This window comes from Octopus sinensis, linkage group LG14 (assembly GCF_006345805.1).
Source record: "Octopus sinensis linkage group LG14, ASM634580v1, whole genome shotgun sequence".
Lineage (NCBI taxonomy): Eukaryota > Metazoa > Mollusca > Cephalopoda > Octopoda > Octopodidae > Octopus > Octopus sinensis.
In genome coordinates, this window is record NC_043010.1 from 7,094,859 (window position 1) to 7,116,572 (window position 21,714).

The 21,714-nt window shown below is 33.0% G+C and overlaps 1 protein-coding gene across 6 annotated transcripts in view; it reads right to left on the reverse strand.

The window, feature by feature from the left end:
- Positions 1-330: 330 nt before the first annotated feature.
- Positions 331-21,714, reverse strand: part of LOC115218743 (protocadherin beta-15-like) — a 319,818-nt gene continuing 298,434 nt past the window's right edge. For 3 of the 6 annotated variants that reach the window (XM_036508591.1, XM_036508592.1, XM_036508590.1), the window contains exon 3: positions 331-699. In XM_036508591.1, coding sequence (XP_036364484.1) covers positions 667-699 — 33 coding nt within the window. In that variant the 3' untranslated portion in view covers positions 331-666. Of the gene's footprint in view, positions 700-14,791; positions 14,872-16,824; positions 16,905-21,714 lie in introns of all 6 variants that reach the window. The other 3 variants (XR_005001781.1, XR_005001779.1, XR_005001780.1) reach the window with 3 other exon arrangements.

A 21,714-nucleotide genomic window follows, 5' to 3' on the forward strand; every position in this document is an offset into this window, starting at 1 on the left:
TATATAATATATAGATAAATAGACAGTTAGATATATATACATATATATGCATATGTACACATACACACATTTATATAAATATATTATATATATATATATTCATACACTACAAATATATATGTATATGTATGTAGTACATATATGAATGTACATGTATATATATATATATATATGTGAGTACATATATATATATATACACACACATCCATATATATATACATATGTATGCCTGTATGTGTATATATACATATATATACACACACAAACATATATAAATATATATATATATACAAATATATATATATATTATATATACACACCACACACACATATATATGTGTGTATATATGTATATAATATGCTTAGCATAAATATATATGTGCATAAAAATATATGTATATGTGCATGTATGAATGAAATGTGACAAAAGTCTGATGAATATAGTACCTTTGGTAAAGCTGGAAATAGTTTTTATGAGATGAGGAACTGTTCTTCATTGGTAGATTCCAAAAGTTTGATACTGAGTTAGAATTACCATTGTTCTCTTGTAATAATTTATAGTCAATCACACCATTGCAGTGAGAGTTCTCATCAATATCAGTCGAATGATTATTTTGGACAGAAAAAGGAAAATTCACAGAATTTAGTAGATCTTATTGCTCACTTTTAGCAGCTATTGGTCTTGGAAGGTATTGCAACCTGGAAAAAATTGAGAAAAAAAATTACAGAGGACTATTCTACCTTGAGTAAATAGAATTTCAGGCATGGCAATTATTTTTTTTCAAAAATCAATTGTTCTTACTATCCAATCTAGCCACTATTCATTGAGTGTGGGAGCATTTATGGACTAGATTTAGAATACGTTAAGAGAAAAAGATATTGCCAAAGTGAAGCATAAGTTAAGGAGTTTTAATCTGTTTGTAACATTTTTCATTGTTTCACTACTTAAAAGTATAAGATTAAAAGAGCAGAAAACCCTACTTCTAGGTAAGATATAAATATATATATAAAATTTAAATTCAACTTATTTTGTAAGTCAATAAACAAAGTTTGCTTTAGAAGATTTGGGATGTATTGAAAGGTCAGCTGACAGATTTTCTGCAAAATATGGATAGTTTATCCTGTTCATGCTATATTATTAGTATTCTCCGGCGTTTGAGAATAAAATTATTTCCTTATCTGTATCTTTCATATATATATATAAATATATATATCTATATATATATATATATATATATATATATATATATATAATATATAATATATATGTAAATATATATTATTTACATGCACATTGTATTATATTTTATACGTACATATATACATATGCATGTATACATAATGTATATAAGATGTGAAAACATCAGTGATTACCAACTGATACTTATGCACAGAAACATTTATAGTGATTTGGATTCAAACCTTGCCTGGACTTGTGCCTCAGAGGGGAACTTTCTATGCACAATCCTATAGTCATTCACGACTGAAGGGGGTCTTTACTCTTTATATATATATATATACATACATATATATTTTGTGTATATATATATATATATATATATACATGCAGGAGTGGCTGTGTGGTAAGTAGCTTGCTAACCAGCCACATGGTTCCGGGTTCAGTCCCACTGCGTGGCATCTTGGGCAAGTGTCTTCTGCTATAGCCCCGGGCCGACCAATGCCTTGTGAGTGAATTTGGTAGATGGAAACTGAAAGAAGCCTGTCGTATATATGTGTATGTGTGTGTTTGTGTGTCTGTGTTTGTCCCTCTAGCATTGCTTGACAACCGATGCTGGTGTGTTTACGTCCCCGTCTCTTAGCGGCTCAGCAAAAGAGACCGATAGAATAAGTACTGGGCTTACAAAGAATAAGTCCCGGGGTCGATTTGCTCGACTAAAGGCGGTGCTCCAGCATGGCCGCAGTCAAATGACTGAAACAAGTAAAAGAGTAAAAGAGTTATATATATATATATACATATATATATATATATATATATATTATATATATATATATATATATAAGCATATGAAAAATATGACAAGCAGAAATTACTGTCGATACCATTTCTTCCCTACATCATATGTTACATCATCGTGTCTATTGCATTCTTTTGCAGTGGGTGTTCATAGTGCAATTAGATTCTGATTCACAACAGTCCTTTGATGAAACAATTTATTATATTATGCTTGCACACATATCATCTTCTTCTGATCTGAGAAAACATTATGAAATAAAGTGTTTCTCTGAAAAAAAAAACTGATGTAGATCAGCATCCAATTACACTATTAACACCCACTGCAGAGGATGCAAAATAGCCACAATGGTTAAATTTGCAGTGGGAATAAATGGTATAAATTGCATCTTGTTTTTATACTTTTTCCTCTCTTTGCTCTGAGTGTTATAACTGGTAATACTGCTAAGAACAACAGTGACTGCACCATTTTACTGAAACTAGACCTTATGAGGATACTCAACAGGGGGTCTAAATCCACCAGTAGCAGTTATACATATAACTGTATACACAGAAAGCATGATGTATATATTATTCAAAAATTAATATAAATATCATTATTCAAAGAATAATATTTATATATATATATATACACACACACAACATATATATTGATATAGATTCATACAGGTATATATATATATACATATATATATATATATAAGATATAATATATATATATATATATATATATACATAATATATATATATATTATATATATATATATATATATATATATATATAACATAAGGGACTAAAGCCATCTGAATATGGCCAGGGACAGGGCAGGGGGGGGGGTGTTACTGTTGCATTTATCCCCAGGCGAACATCAACGACGCCAGATAGGCTTGACACCATCACAGCGTCCTCTATCCGTGATGGTGTCAAGCCTATCTGGCGTCGTTGATGTTCACCTGGGGCTAAATGCAACAGTAACACCCCCACCACCCTGCCCTGTCCTTAGCCATATTCAGATGGCTTTAGTCCCTTATGTTATGGAGCAGTTACTGTCTATATCTCATTTAGAGAATTATATATAATATAATATATATATATATATATATATACATATATATATATACATACATACAATTATATATATATATATATATATAAATATATGTATATATATGTATATATATATATATATATATATAAATATATATATATATATATATATATATTATCAAAAATTATTTTTGAATAACATATGTAAATCCTAATAAATGTTTTGAGTATCCTTCTTTCATTTGTCCTCTCACTCATACAAACACACTCATGCACACACACACACACATACACACACACACACACACATGCTATCTGTATACACAGGAAATATATATATATATATATGAATTATAGTACAAGAGGATGGCATGAACAGGCTTCAATCCAAATCCCTACAATTGTTTCCTACTGAATTAGTACCAGTTGGTAGCTACCGAGTGTTTCACTTATCATACACATTATTGCCTTAACAGACCCAGCAAAAGCTGTGTACCTGCACGTCTTCAGGTGAGCAGGTTCGAGAGTGCCCAGAAGTGCTCTTGAATCCATTCACCAAAATACATGCAGGCAAAGAGATATTGTTGGATCTTATTCATGCAACAAAGTGTATAGCATGTGAAACACTCAACAATTGCCAGCTGATACTAATGGAAAGAAACGGTTGTAGTGATTTGGGTTGAAGCCTGTTCATTCCATCTTGTATTATATTGTTTTGTATGAATTCTGTAGATATTAATGGATTTCTACATACCTATTTCTTTATTACCCACAAGGGGCTAAACACAGAGGGGACAAACAAGGACAGACATAGGTAGTAAGTCGATTACATCGACTCCAGCGCGTAACTGGTACTTAATTTATCGACCCTGAAAGGATGAAAGGCAAAGTCGACCTTGGCAGAATTTGAACTCAGAACGTTACGGCAGACAAAATACCGCTAAGTATTTCGCCCGGTGTGCTAACGTTTCTGCCAGCTCATCCCCATGGAGGAGCTTTGTAAAGCATGCTTTAGGATTATTATCTAAATGATGTTATTATATATATATATTAGTCACTTTCCTATTCCCAATAATAATATATATATATGTGGGTGTGTATGTATATATATATATATACAATTATATATATATATATATATATATATATATATATAATATATATATATATATATAATATATATATATGTATATATATATATCTAATATGTATTTATACTATTGGCAATTGGAATGTGACTAAAAGATATATATATATATATCTTTTTATATTTGCAGTGAACAGATAGTGGCAAAATCACAAGGAAATGATAACTGATGTAACGTGTCAAACCATTCCAACAAAACAAATATAGTAGCAAATGAGAAGTAATAGAAAAAAACAGATGTATGAATATTTCAGACCATTATTTTCTCATAAATTGACAGCATGGCTGTACTAATTCATTCATTGATTTTGTAGTGATGCTATGAACACATGGGTGAGGTATAGAATAATTGCGGCGTGGATGGTGGGTGGGTGTAATGATGTGTTGGGGGTGATTGTTGACTAATTGTAATTTTGAACAAAATCTTTCTTTGCCAAAAGTAATTTTCTCTGGAACAGCCTCATTATTCACAACCGTCATTTCTAATACCAAGCCATACTAGCAAGCCTCTGCGTGGTCATTTGATCCATTAGAAACAGTAATGAAGTTTCCTTTAAATCATATCCTGCCCTTTTCAAAATGGTATTAATGACTAGATTGGATAATTTAGTGTTATTTGTAAGATGATACTTGTTAGAAATGCACTTGGTAAAAACAAAAAAAAAAGAAAAGAAAAGAACAAAATGGGTAATACTGGAATGCATTTGATTATAGGAAAAAAACAAACAAAAAAAAAACAATGTGCAGGAGTGGCTGTGTGGGTAAGTAGCTTGCTAACAAGCCACATGGTTCCGGGTTCAGTCCCACTGCGTGGCAGCTTGGGCAAGTGTCTTCTGCTATAGCCCCGGGCCGACCAATGCCTTGTGAGTGGATTTGGTAAACGGAAACTGAAAGAAGCCTGTCGTATATATGTGAATATATATATATATGTGTGTGTGTGTTTGTGAATCTGTGTTTGTCCCCCTAGCATTGCTTGACAACCGATGCTGGTGTGTTTACGTAGCGGTTCGGCAAAAAGAGACCGATAGGATAAGTACTGGGCTTACAAAGAATAAGTCCCGGGGTCGATTTGCTTGACTAAAGGCAGTGCTCCAGCATGGCCACAGTCAAATGACTGAAACAAGTAAAAGAGAGAAAAGAGAGTAATGGCAACAATAACCTGTGGAGGTCATGGTTGGGCTATCAATGTAAAAAGACTTGCCAGAAATCAATGTTCTGGTAGATTTTACACGTCTACAAACTAATTTATTTAAAAATTAAATGGGTGCAGGTATGGCTGTGTGGCTAAGATGCTGTCTCTGCAACCATATGGTTTCAGGTTCAGTCCTACTGTGTGGCACTTTGGGTAAGTGTCGTGGTTCTACTGTAACCTTGTGTTGACCAATGCCTCGCAAGGGAATTTGGTATGTGGAACCGTATGGAAGCCTATCATAATGTATAAATGTGTGTGTGTGTGTGAGTGTGTGTGTGTGTGTGTGTGTGTGTGTATGTGTGTGTTTCTTTCTATCTATGTTTGTCCCCCCATCACCATTTGATAACTGGTTTCCATTTGTTTACATCCCCATAGCTTAACAGTTCAGCAAATGGGACTGACAGAATTAGTACCAGACTTTAAAAGATAAGTAGGGGTCAATTTCTTAGACTAGACTCTTTAAGGTTGTGCTCCAGTATGGCCGCTGACCAATGAATAAAACAAATAAAAAGTAAAAAACAACTAGAATTTCCTATTCTTACCCACCGTCTAGAGGTAGCACGTTTAACACTTTGGAGATGGAACCTCATTTGGAACTTTAGGCCAAGAAGATGGGGGCCTTTCCACAAGCCCTACACAGGGTGTGCACTTATTTTACATAAGAGCTTATAGAAAATTAAGTAATTATTTTACATATATAAATTCATATGTATTCTTGTAGCAAATTGAATGAACTAATCAATCTTTGTCATTTGACTTTTTGGCTGATGGATCAGCCCCGTCACTTCCTAAGGGTTGAGATGGAAAATATTTCACAGTTTATCACAACTTTCCTGATATTAAACTGCCGAGAAGCTCCATTTCTCTCTCTCCCTCTCTCTCTCTTTCTTTCTCCTTCTCTCTCTCTCTCTCTTTCTCTTTCTTTCTCCTTCTCTCTCTCTCTCTTTCTCCTTCTCTCTCCTTCTCTCTCTCTCTCTTTCTCCTTCTCTCTTCTTCTCTCATAGCCAGCTAGCTTTATTTACTGCCAGAACATAAATGTTTTTTTACAGCTTTAATTTGATGTCCTTTGCTTTCTGTTTCCTCCCACTTCCTTGCTTTCATTTTCCTTTTCCTTTTCTTTTCTCTCTCCATATCTCACTGTCCTTTTCTTCCCTTTCTTACACTTCAACTTATTCAAGGATTTTCTGCAGATGCTGTACTTATTTCAACCTGTCCCCAGTCTAGGCTTTACCACTTATTTCAACCCCCATTTACATATGACATTGCTATGCTACTCAGCTGTACATTCAATGAGGGTTGTAAAATAAACTAATGTGAAGCCACCTTAAGAACTAAGACTGGATTTATTTGGGAAACAAGAAGGAAGATTGATCCATAAAAGAATATCCGTCATATGGATTGCAGTTTTCTTCCACTAAAGTCAAAAACTGCAATCCACCGAAAATTTATTAGTTTATCCAGTACTATCAAAGGTTCAGTAGAGGGCTATAGTTCATAATATAAGGTGGCAAGCTGGCAGAAACACTAGCACACTGGGCGAAATGCATAGATGTATTTCGTCTGCCGTTACATTCTGAGTTCAAATTCTGCCAAGGTCGACTTTGCCTTTCATCCTTTTGGGGTTGATAAATTAAGTACCAGTTACGCACTGGGGTCGATGTAATTAACTTAATCCATTTGTCTGTTCTTGTTTGTCCCCTCTGTGTTTAGCCCCTTGTGGTAGTAAAGAAATATATAGTTCATTATAGAACCTTAGTTGTAGCAAAGTGGACTGGGTCATCAGAATTTTGATATTTTCTACCATATGGTAGCCCACACAGGAAAATATCAACTGATAAGAACCTTTACAATCCAGCCAAATGGTGCAATTCGTTTTATGGAGAAATGACTCAAGGTCTTTCAGAGATGAGCAGAATAACAGATAATACAGCTTAATGGTTGGCAGTTTGGAAAAAGAACCAACTGAGCAATGATCAATAGTGAAACTTGCAAGTTTTTGGAGGATGAAATACAATGGCATTGACCTGGGTCACCAAGTTCCAGAAGTGAACCATTGTTGACCTTTACTACAAGGAACTGTGCATACTTGGTTCTGTGTATGTGCACTTGAGATATGGGAACTGAATTAACTAATTTTTTATTGTGGAGTACTTTCCAGAATTCTTCACATTTTATATGATGTATTCTGCACATTTTTCTCTTACTGGCTAATAGAAAGAGTTTGCAAGAACTGATTTGCATATGATTAGTGTGTTACATCATCAGCATGTTGGACTGCATAAATTTAATCAGTACACAAAATGTTAATGCCTATAGAACTGACAATCATAGAAATCACTCATTCACCCGAAAGATCCGGTGTTGTCTTATGCTGGACATCTCAAAATAGTCATAATCACATTGGTTGTCAAGTGCAGAAATATTGAGATCGATGACCATGGATGTCACAGTGAAAGAGTCATCACATGTCACAGAAGACAGAAATGGGCAGGAAATGATAATGAAATTTTAGAATTGTTATATTTTGGTTTTTATTTATTTTAGAATGATTTATAAAGGGTTTCCCCTCTTATTAATTCAAATTTATAACCTGGATTTGAATGTAGACATTGAAAGTTTTATTACATTTAACTCTCAGAACTATCAAAAGTAATACTCAAAGAGAAAATATTTTAAATTTTGACATCTCACAGCTTAAGGTGTTCAAACTATATCTCTTAAATTATAGACAATTGATATTCTCCCATTAAAGAAAATAAATGAATGGTGATGGAGTGTAAACACATTATGATTTTAAAATAATTAAAAAAGAAAAAGAATTGCAGAATGTAAAAGAGACAAAGTACTTGAATTAGAATAACAGTAGGGAGGAGAAAAAGGTTTTTGGCATCAAAAGAAAACTGATCCATAATTTTTAAAAACAGGCGCAGGAGTGGCTGTGTGGTAAGTAGCTTGCTAACCAACCACATGGTTCCGGGTTCAGTCCCACTGCATGGCATCTTGGGCAAGTGTCTTCTGCTATAGCACCGGGCTGACCAATGCCTTGTGAGTGGATTTGGTAGACGGAAACTGAAGAAGCCTGTCGTATATATGTGTATATATATATATATATATATGTGTGTGTGTTTGTGTGTCTGTGTTTGTCCTCCTAGCATTGCTTGACAACCGATGCTGGTGTGTTTACGTCCCCGTCACTTAGCGGTTCAGCAAAAGAGACCGATAGAATAAGTACTGGGCTTACAAAAGAATAAGTCCCGGGGTCGATTTGCTCGACTAAAGGCGGTGCTCCAGCATGGCCGCAGTCAAATGACTGAAACAAGTAAAAGAGAGTAAAAGAAAAAAGAGAGTTGTTGCATGGAATAGTGGTAAGAATAGTTGTTTTGTGGATGTTACTGGTCCATGGCTTCACCCTGACCATATAGAGCAATGGCCAAAGACCTTCTAGACATGTCTATCTCATTGTAATCTATATTCAGGACTGTATTGTCCAATGTGATTTTCTGTGTTTCATGCAAGCAGAATTTGATTTGAGGGAAATTTGACTACTGATTCTTGGTGGTCAAGTTAATATGTATAGATGGTTCAGGACAGTGGGAATGTTAATGATTCTGATAAGTGAATGTTCAGAAAGTGTAACAAGAAATGATGAATGCTTGGAAGGGAAGTAATTCAAATGGAAGTAAGCAGAAAAATAAAAAGGCATAGCAGGAAAAATTGAAAAGAAGGGTGGTTAAAAATTACTGAGTGTGCAGTATAATTTAAATTGAGAGAGATACTGAAGAAATGTGAATAATAGGCGCAGGAGTGGCTGTGTGGTAAGTAGCTTGCTAACCAACCACATGGTTCCGGGTTCAGTCCCACTGCATGGCATCTTGGGCAAGTGTCTTCTGCTATAGCCCTGGGCCGACCAATGCCTTGTGAGTGGATTTGGTAGACAGAAACTGAAAGAAGCCTGTCGTATATATGTGTATATATATATATATATGTGTGTGTTTGTGTGTCTGTGTTTGTATCCCTAGCATTGCTTGACAACCGATGCTGGTGTGTTTACGTCCCCGTCACTTAGCTGTTCGGCAAAAGAGACCGATAGAATAAGTACTGGCTTACAAAGAATAAGTCCCGGGGTTGATTTGATCAACTTAAGGTGGTGCTCCAGCATGGCCGCAGTCAAATGACTGAAACAAGTAAAAGAGTAAAGAGTAAAGAGTAATATGCTGGAGTTATCATGAAAAAAGGTCAAAGAGGATTCATTCAATATGAAATAAACAGTGCACTCTAAGTATAAACTAAACATCTGTAATTAACTGTCTGTGGACTTTATTTTTATTTTCATCTTTTTTAATGATCCAGAAAATAATAATTATTTTGGTATTCTGAAAAACTGATTTATAAAGGGATTTGTAAGCTGGATTTGAAAAAAATATATCAAAAGTTTTATTAAAATGAATTCTTAAAAATGTGTCAGAAAGTTTGTCAATAGCCAGCTAGCTGGAGGAGGTGTCCTCCTGGGGCTACAAGCTACAGTAGCACCCACCCTTAGGGGTTAGCCACATTTAAGTGGCAAATATACTTCACGATGTCGTGCAGCTACTGTCTATACCTCACTCAGAGATTTATAATTCTTAAAACTGTTAAAATTAATATCGGTTTCAAATTTTGGTACAAGGCCAGCGGTTATGGGAGAAGGGGTAAATCGATTACATTGATCCCAGTTCTCAACTGGTGTTTATTTTTATCTATCTCAAAAGGATAAAAGCAAAGTCAACCTGTGCAGTATTTGAATTTAGAACGTTAAGTCAGGAGAGATGTTGCTAAACATTTCGTTCGGTATACTCTCTTTTACTTATTTCAGTCATTTGACTGTGGCCATGCTAAAGCACCGGCTTTAGTTGAGCAAATCGAGCCCAGGACTTATTCTTGTAAGCCTAGTACTTATTCTATCGGTCTTTTTTTCCCAAACTGCTAAGTTATGGGGACGTAAACACACCAGCATTGGTTGTCAAGCGATATTGTGGGGACAAACACAGAAACACAAACATATACACACACACATACATGCATACATATATATATATATATATATGTGACTGCGTGTGTACCGTTGTCGATTTTTTTCCTCTGTCTTCCCTTCTCTGGATCTTTCCTTCTCCTATGTTTCCGATGAAGAGCTCCGCTCGAAACGTTAAACCCTCCTTCTTTCCTGAGCGTCCAATAATACTATATTTGTTCCATGTCCTCACATTGTTGTGTTTTTTTGTGCTTTCATGTTTGGATTAACTATAAATATATATACTTACACATATATACGACAGGCTTCTTTCAGTTTCAGTCTACCAAATTCACTCACAAGGCTTTGGTCGGCCCAAGGCTATATTAGAAGACACTTGCCCAAGGTGCCATGTAGTGGGACTGAACCTGGAACCATGTGGTTGGTAATGCCACCTTAGTATCAAAAGTAATATTCTAAAATAAAATATTTCAGATTTTGGCATCTCTCAGCTTAGGATATTTAAACAATATCCCTTAAATCATAGACTGAGTTTCATAAACAAAATGTTTATATTATGGAGAATGACATGGTATGTTTAACACATTTCAAAAATAAATTAGATGCCAATTACCATTTGTAATGAAGAAAAGCATGCAGAAGGTTATTTAGTCATAAGATATGTGTTGCAATGGCATAATGCAAAGTTTAAATGTGTATGTGGATAGCTATTGTGGATAAAGAATCTTCTTTCTGGGTCGATAAATTAAGTACCAGTTATGCACTGGGGTCGATGTAATCGACTTAATCCCTTTATCTGTCCTTGTTTGTCTCCTCTATGTTTAGCCCCTTGTGGGCATTAAAGAAATAAGAGTTTTAACAATACTGAAGAGTTCTTTGTCCTTGCCAAAATGAACCCAATTTAATTAAAAGGTATTTTATATTCTTAAACACATTAAGGTGTAACAAATCCATTTCTTTTCCTATTTTTATGATATATGTGGGACACCTGATCATTAGCATCTCTTAGTATGTATCATTTTGATCAGTTTTAAGTGGAAAATCCTGACCATGAGGTCACACCACATTTGCAAATGCATGTTTGCTTATGGAAGGATCTTTTTTTGAATTTATTTTCATCTGAAATTATTGGTGAAAGCAATGGAGATTTGTGGGTGGCTGAAATGGTGAACATATATCAGTTCATTCAGCATTTGTTCAGGCATTTATCAAGAGCTACTAGTAAAACTAGGAGGAATAATGTAATGAACAGTAGGTGCATGCATACATATGGATGTGTGTGTGTGTGAATTCTTATGTATAAATATATATATATATATATATATATATATATATATATATATATATATATTACAGAGATGTACTCGCATAGCAAGTAATTTGATCTGAGATCGTGTGCTGAAATGAAAACAATTGCAGTGTGGAAGGTGTTTATAAGCCATTTAAGAAACACACAAAAGCCGTTCGATTCACTTCAACATTTACGTTTAATTTGTCAAAATATTTTCGTCGCTAAAATCCGCGACCTGTTCACTGACAAAATCCGTGCTGCATCCGAGATGCATTTTGTCAGTGAACAGGTCGCGGATTTTAGCGACGAAAATATTTTGACAAATTAAACTTAAATGTTGAAGTGAATCGAACGGCTTTTGTGTGTTTCTTAAATGGCTTATAAACACCTTCCACGCTGCAATTGTTATATATATATAAACTCATACATACATAATCATCCTCATCATCATCATTTAACGTCCGCTTTCCATGCTAGCATGGGTTGGACGATTTGACTGAGGTCTGGTGAACCAGACTCCAATCTGATCTGACAGTTTCTACAGCTGGATGCCCTTCCTAACGCCAACCACTCCGAGAGTGTAGTGGGTGCTTTTATGTGCCAGTCAGGCGGTACTGGCAATGACCTCGCTTTGGAAATTTAGAAACAGGTTTACTTTACTCCATTCAAGGATTTGCGCTTGCAATGTTTTTCTGTCTGTGCCAGTATAATTCACTTCATGAAAATATTGCGGCATCATAAGCTTCTGTCCAACTATGGATGAAGCAATAAAGTTAGTTAATCAATGCTGTTGGAAGGGTTTATACTGTACACTCTAATCAATATAACTGCTTCTGTATATGACTTCTCCACGAAGATGTAAAGTCAGTTACTAGAAACGTTTGCGCCACCTGCGTAGAGGTATGCTTTAACCCTTTTGTTACTAACCTGGCTAAAACCGGCGCTGGTTCTGAGTACAAATGTCTTGTTTTCATAAGTTTTCAATTAAAATCTTCCACCAAACCTTAGTCACAATTTATATTCCTAACACTAGCTGAATGGTAACCAAGTTATTTTACTAAATTCTTTGTTATATTTAAAATTAATTGAAAGAAACACAGAGCATCTCAAAATAAATACAGTAATGAAAGGGTTCAATTTCAGTTACTAGGGGATGCTGCTTAGGGGGGAAGCAACATCGTTGCCAGTTGCTGTTTCTCAAACAGCCAAGAACCTTAAGGCTCTTTTCTCCATCTTGTTAAAATGTGGTAAATTATTTCATCTACTCATGTAAAATGGTAATCTTGTTGAAGATTTCAGTTAGAATGTTTAACACATGTAGCTTGGCATGGAAATAGGACATGCAGATGAAATTTACAAAGTAGTCCTCATTAACATTAAAAAACAACTCCATGTGGTAAATGGTGATGAACCTCTCTCAGTTTAACGACAGTGAAGTCACACTTTTGGCACCAAGTGAACTGTGATCACCACTGGTTTGATGATAGAGACGTTCTGTATTAAAAGGAACTGAATTAAATATTCCACAAAAATCAGATGTTTATTCGTGTTCCAAACACCATCTTTATAATAAGAAAGTGAAAAATGTAGTGTTTTTTCTTTTTTTCTTTCTTTTTTTTTTTCTTTTTTACTTGTTTCAGTCATTTGACTGCGGCCATGCTGAAGCACCGCCTTTAGTCGAGCAAATCGACCCCGGGACTTATTCTTTGTAAGCCCAGTACTTATTCTATCGGTCTCTTTTGCCGAACCGCTAGGTGACGGGGACACAAACACACCAGCATTGGTTGTCAAGCAATGCTAGGGGGACAAACACAGACACACAAACACATACACGCACACTTATATATATATATGCATATATACGACAGGCTTCTTTCAGTTTCCGTCTACCAAATCCACTCACAAAGCTTTGGTCGGCCCAAGGCTATAGCAGAAGACACTTGCCCAAGGTGCCATGCAGTGGGACTGAACCCGGAACCATGTGGCTGGTTAGCAAGCTACTTACCACACAGCCACTCCTGCGCCTGTAGTAACAAAATGGTTAACAACATGGATTTTTAGCTTAGGAAAGAATCCCTAATAATATTACTAAGCAAATAGATCAAATGTAGAAATCATATCACAAGACCTCTGGCTAAGAAATCTTGAGCCACAAAAACTACTAATCTTATTGAGTGCACTAAAGGAGAGGATGCAATTATACCCAAACTTCACTTCATATCAACCAATACGTTCTTTTGAATTAGAAGACTTCAGTTTCCAGTACACATAGGCTTTGACATGTCAATCAATAAATTCCAAAGAAATGCAATTGCTGGGCTACCTTTTAAAGAATCCTGCTTTGCTCATGGCCAATTTTTTGGAAGATGCAGAACATTTTTACTTATGGTTCTGCTAATAAAATCAAGAACAGTGTGTATCCTGAAATGCTGGCAAGACTGGTCAGAATACCTAAGGCCATGAAAAGTATAGATCTAATAACAAAGTGAGAGTCTTTACATCTCTTTGTATCAATGAGTGTGTTATTCCTGGCAATATTTGGATACTCTTTTACTTGTTTCAGTCATTTGACTGCGGCCATGCTGGAGCACCGCCTTTAGTCGAGCAAATCGACCCCAGGACTTATTCTTTTGTAAGCCCAGTACTCATTCTATCGGTCTCTTTTGCCGAACCGCTAAGTAACGGGGACATAAACACACCAGCATCGGTTGTGAAGCAATGCTAGGGGGACAAACACAGACACAAACACATACACACACATATACATTTATACGACAGGCTTCTTTCAGTTTCCGTCTACCAAATCCACTCACAAGGCATTGGTCGGCCCGGGGCTATAGCAGAAGACACTTGCCCAAGATGCCACGCAGTGGGACTGAACCCGGAACCATGTGGCTGGTTAGCAAGCTACTTACCACACAGCCACTCATGCGCCTACAGGTATATTGTCATGTCAAGAGTTAGTTAGATTGGTGAGTAAGTAATTTCTATATGAAGTGCCACATAACAAATGATTAGAATGTAAAATCTTATTCAATTCAAAGAGCCAACATATGCTGAAAAATAAGCAAGATATCCTGACATTTTTATAATTTTGAGATGATTTATTACTAAAGCAGTTTAGCCTACTCACCTATGTTTTGCATTTTTATATATATTTGTTAGATGATTGATGAATGTTCTTAAAACTTCTTCTGTTCAGATATATTTTACCTGTTTAGTAATGATGATTAAATGTAAAAATTTAGTTGATGGAGATGACAAAAATTCATTTAAAACTAAATATACAACTGTTAAAATATTTTGTTTATCTAATTTTGAAATTTGAATTTACAATTTTGGTACAGAGAATGAAAAAATATGTATATGATAAAAACTCCATATTTATATTTAAGCAATAATATTGATGCAGAAATAACAGTTCTATGAAAAAAAAAAAAAAAAAATCACAGTAGTGAGCACAGTTTCAGAATTATTTTTCAAACAGAAGTACATGGCCTGAATGGGACTAGCAAAGTAATAATTTTAATTTAAATATTTTAAAGAAAATTATTATACAATTGTTACAGTATTTACATACTGGATATTTCCTACATATTAATGTAGCTACAGAATGATGAATTAATATTTTATTGTGAATTTCTGAATATGAAACTTTTAGTTTTAGTTTAAACACAAATCATTGTTGTTTGATCTATAATCTATATAGTTGCCTTATAGTTTATTTGTCACTTATTATTCGGATTTGGTTTATTTTATTATCTGAAAATGTGTTCTGTTTATTGAATAGTGCCTAATGTAATAGCAACAAAATAAAAATGACCATCATAATGTACGTTATTTGTATATTTTGTATTAACTTAATTATGGAGTAAAGTTAAATTTTAGATGATATAAACTAAATTCCAGAATATATCTTTTAACTGTGTTTTTTTTTTCATTCAAATATTTTCCATTTCGATATGAGTCAAATAACAAAAAATATAATAACAATAATAAAAGAATAAAAAAGCAATAGTAAAGAACTGAGATATAGAAAGCATGCAAACAAAAGGAGAATACAAAAAGGAAAAATACATGATATAAAATATAATTCACAATTACCAGTATGAAGATTGATGTTTTATATACATACATACATACATACATACAAACATACATATATATATATATATATATATATATAATATATATATGTGTGTGTGTGTGTGTGTGTATGTGTATATATGTGTGTAATAATATATATATATATATGTATATATATGTGTATATATATGTGTGTATGTATATATATGTGTATATATATGTGTGTATATATATGTATATATATATGCATATATGTATATATACATGTATATATACATATGTATATATGCACATATATATATGTGTATATATATATATATATGCATGTATATATATGTATACATATGTATGCATATATATATATATGCATACATATATGCATATATATATGCATACATATATATACATATATATACTTGCATATATATATGTGTATGTGTATATATATATATATATATATGCATACATATATGCATATATATGCATACATATACATATGTATATATATATATATTATATATATATATATATATACATATATATATATATATATATAAATATATGTGTGTGTTTGTGTGCATGTGTGTGTATATATGCATGCATATGTTTGTAATTAGGTAGGTATAAGCATCATGGATCAAAATATATTTAACCCTTCAGCTGCTCCTCATGTAAGTAAATGCTTAAAAATCTTGATTTATGACATGAAAGCTAGAAATGTCTATTTGAATTCCTTATACCTCAAGAAACTGGTTGCTCTGTAAATGAATGTAACAATTAATTGTAATTAACCAATTATAAAGCAGATCTAGAATGCCAGTTTTCAACATGCATAGAACACACTTTTTTTCTCTATATTTTGTTTGCAACCAAAGGGTTAAAAGGAATTTCTTTTATAAGAATATTCCCATGTAAATAGCATAAGCAGGCAAACAAATTCAATTTGCAGAAAGCTTTCATATTCTTTCTCAAAATAAAAGTAAATATAAATTCAGATTTAACTCTCTCTCCCCTAGCAAGAATTACCTAAGAACAATGCTATTAAATAATTAAATATAATCAATATTTCTGAGTACATACCATGTAGATCTTTATAGTTTTCAGAATTTCCCTTGCTCAAGCCACGTCCACTATCAGCACAAGATATTGTAGACATCTCACTGTAATGGTAAGGGGCATTAACTGTAGTTTCTTTATTTTTCTCACTACAAGATGTCCCAGCAGTCTTTGAACATATGTCTGTATACAGCAGAAATGAGTTTACAGAGATACCTTCAAATTCTCCCATTCCAACATATTTTCAGTTTTGTCTTTTTTTATTTGATTATTTTCTCTTACATGCTTGTGTTTTTTTTTTAATGTTTAAGTTTAAATGTGTGTTTATTAATTCCAAATACATTAGATTATAAGCTCCACATTTGAATTATATATTTCTGTGTAAACAGACAGTTACATTCTATTCAATATATAAAGAAATCTACATCAAATTAAAATCATATTTTAATGAGATGTTTTACCTTTACAATGAATTTGTAACAGCCTAAGGTAAATTTGGACTTGACAGACCATGAAACTATTTTCTTAATGTGTAACATCGTCATCAGAACAACATGCATAACTTACTGTAATAAACCTTTCTACTGGAATCTGTGGTGGGGTGGATTAGTCGATTACATCGACCCCAGTCCTTGACTGGTACTTATTTTATTGACCCTGAAAGGATGAAAGGCAAAGTTGACCCCTGCGGAATTTGGACTCAGAACATAAAGACAGATGAAATGCTATTAAGCATTTAGCCTGGCATGCTAATGATTCTGCCAACTTGCCACTGTAATAGCTTACTGTAATAATACAGATCATAATTTGATCATTGTCACTGTAAAGCTCATAGCAGAGCTTTACAAGACATAATTTTGCTTAACTGCTGCTGAGGTGTGTGGAACTGTTTGGGTCAGATCAAAATATGAAAATTCACATTGCATTTTCATTAATGGGTCAAAAAGATTTATGCTGTTGTTGATGATAAATGAGATAAAGTTTAGCCAAACTGATCATAATCTATTCAATGTCATAACACCAGACCAATGCTCTTTACTATAGCCAATGCTTGTTTTCTTGTTTATTTATGATAGATATTTAATATTTTTACAATCATATTTTTCATGCATAAGTACATTAAAAAAACACAACCAATTGAAATGTTACTGCAAAAAACAACAACAACAACAACAATAATGATTACAAGAACAACAAGGAAAAATAATTGATATCTAAAACAACTTCTAAAAAACATTTGATATTTCCCACCACCTTATTTGACACACAACACAAACTGAAAGATTAACATGTTAACCAAAGATAGTTAAGAATAAATATTATATTTAAGGATTAAGATATTTCTGTAAGAAAAGAAGGTATGAAATATTTTTACTAGCTTTAAAAATCAAACAACAATAAAAAATATGTTAATTCACTGAAACTGAGAAAATTTCACAATACTTGAATATTGCTTGTATGGGATGTAAATTTTAGGCTACTTTTAAAACTAATAATGTGTGTGGGGGGGGTATGCGTGCATATATTTGTGCATATAAAGTTAGTGTAAAGTTTTGGAATTTTGAGTTTTCTTAGGTTTAATTAGGCAATATTACAATTAAAAGTTTCATTTGACATTCAGTCGCTGTTAGTCACTGATTTGGTCTTGAAAGATGACTGCCATAGTTTTTACAGTAGGAATGTGAATGTGATTGTACACATGGTAACACTATTTTAGCTTCTATTTTATATTAATAATATAAAAATGAATGTATGCAATAAATACATGTATGTTTATGAATATATATATATGTGTATATGTATCATCATTATCATCATCGTCATTTAACGTCCGCTTTCCATGCTAGCATGGGTTGGAAGATTTGACTGAGGTCTGGCGAATCAGATAGCCGCACCAGGCTCCAATCTTGATCTGGCAGAGTTTCTACTGCTGGATGCCCTATATATATATAATATATAATATATATAATTGTGTATATATATATATATATGTAATAGCATGTTGTTAATGTCACAAGGGTTTAAAGACTTCAGGAACATGAAATAATTCTTCTTAAGAAATGTGAATCTCAAAGCAGATAAACCTTTGAGCAATAGTCCAATTATTGGGGTAAAAAACCCTTTTGGCAAAAAAAAGTTGCGTGACATATATACATACATATGTATATATATATATATATATATATATATATATATATATATATATATATATATATATATATATGTGGGTGCGTGTGTGTTTGTGTCTGTTTGATAACTGGTGTTGGTATGTTTACATGTGTGTGACTAAGTGGTTTGGCAAGAGAGACCGATAGAATAAATGCCAGATTTAATAAAGAGAATAAATAAATACTGGCATCAATTCACTCAGCGAAAAATTCTTCAAGGTGGTGTCCCAGCAAGTAAATGATAAAAGGTAAAGTATGTGTTTGTGTGTATGTATGCATACACACACACACACATACATACATTCTGATAGTTATGCACTGATATCAATGGGTTGAGAAACATACAAAAATTCATTACTTGTAGCATTTCAGGCATTAATTTAATTCTTCAAGTAGATAATTTACTTGCACTCATAAATGCAAGGATAATTAGGTGTAAAAAATAGTCAATCATTGTCAAGAAGGATATATGTGTGTGCATATAAATACACATATTTGTGCATATACACACATATATGTATATGTATATATATATATATAATATATATATGTATATATATAGAATGTATATATATATATATATAGAATATAAATATATATATGTATATATATAGAATGTATATATATATTATATAGAATATAAATTATATATATATATATATAGAATATATATATATATATATATAGAATATATTCTATATATATATATGTGTGGAGATGTTCTTGACCGACAAGTGTTTTGATCTGAGATTGTGAGTTGAAACTAAAAGAAATGCAGCAATTGTTTATTCTACACTGTAGTCATTTTATATATATATCTATATACAATATATATATATATATATATATATATATGTACTTTGATACTTTGATACTTTGATAGGTTTCGGCCATTATTGGCCCAGGCCATGTCTAACTTAATAGCACCACCTGGTGAAGTCTTTCAAGTCAGAATTTGGGCACTATGGCCCACTCAAGTAGAGAGTTATTGTTTACAGAGACATATCCGGGTGTAGGGGTTATCCGGGATTTCTTGAAGGAATCTGTCCAAAGACTTCTTGAACCCTATAGGGTCAGTTTCTGTTTTAATGCGTTTTGGTGTAATGTTAAGAGAGCGGGGCCAATTGAGGTGAAATATTGTGCCGTATTGTTGTTATGAGATGAGAGTGCGATTTTTGTTTATATATGTATATATATATATATATATATATAATATATATATATATATATATACATATATATATATACATATATATATATATATATATATATATATTATATATATATATACATATATATATATATATATATATATATATATATATATATATATATATATATTATATATATATAAACCTAATTTTCTATATATCTAATAAAAGATTTTATTTTCATTGAGCACGTATGTTCCAATTGTATTGGCAAAAAAAAGCGCATCTGCACTATTCATTATTGAAACTTTGCCTCGTTTAAGACTGATCACTGATCTTAGTTGCTAAAAGTTTTACAGCTTCCTTTTGTCTCTTTATCTTTATTATATATTACAACTAACCTCAATCAACATCCACCTTACATTTAATATGAAATATCACTGGTATCAATATCACTATTGAAAGATCATTTTCACTTTTTGTTTTTAATAAAGTTGCTTTAGTTTTATGCAGAGAAACTTTTATGGTAAAACAATGAAACTAACTGGCAAAATTCAAAAAGTAAACTAATATATATCAGACAACAAAACATTGTTAAGACAGTGAAAGAAGTTGTGCGTAAAATAATCTAAACTTAGAAAGAGGAGAAACTGGAAGTATGGGAGTGGCAATGTCCAAAACCTAATGACAATGAATAAAAGAAATCCAACACTGACAGTTTTCCATCTACTTAATAATATTGTTGCAGAACAATGGTTAATTCCATGAATAGGTATCGATTAAAATGTTAAAAATTCAGATGATATAATCTTCAATATGTATTGGTAGATAGGTAGGTTGGTGTTTCAGTAGGTACAGTCAGGTATTTTTATATATTCACAACTATTGAATTCATTAGCCAATGATGGTGGATCTAAATGGTCATTCAACTCATTTGAAATACTAGCCACATTTTTCTCAAATTACTTGCTAGATTTTACTAAAAAAAAATTCAAATTTTATCAAGGCGCAGGAGTGGCTGTGTGGTAAGTAGCTTGCTAACCAACCACATGGTTCCGAGTTCAGTCCCATTGCGTGGCATCATGGGCAAGTGTCTTCTGCTATAGCCCTGGGCTGACCAATGCCTTGTGAGTGGATTTGGTAGACGGAAACTGAAATAAGCCTGTCGTATATATGCATATATATATTTATGTATGTGTGTGTGTTTGTGTTTGTCCCCCCAACATTGCTTGACAACCGATGCTGGTGTGTTTACGTCCCCGTCACTTAGCGGTTCAGCAAAAGAGACCGATAGAATAAGTACTGGGCTTACAAAAAGAATAAGTCCCTGGGTCGAGTTGCTCGACTAAAGGTGGTGCGCCAGCATGGCCGCAGTCAAATGACTGAAACAAGTAAAAGAGTAAAAGAGAGAGTAGTCCTCTAGCAAAGGATAAGAAAATCAGGGCTGGGAAACATTGAATCATAGGTCTGCTAAGTAAGGATTGATATGAGATTAAATAATAGCTATAAAAATCTTATTGAATTTCTTAATATTATTGTTGGGTATATAAGAACATCTACTCTTCTCCAGATTTGTTCCTAGAAACTTATAAGAA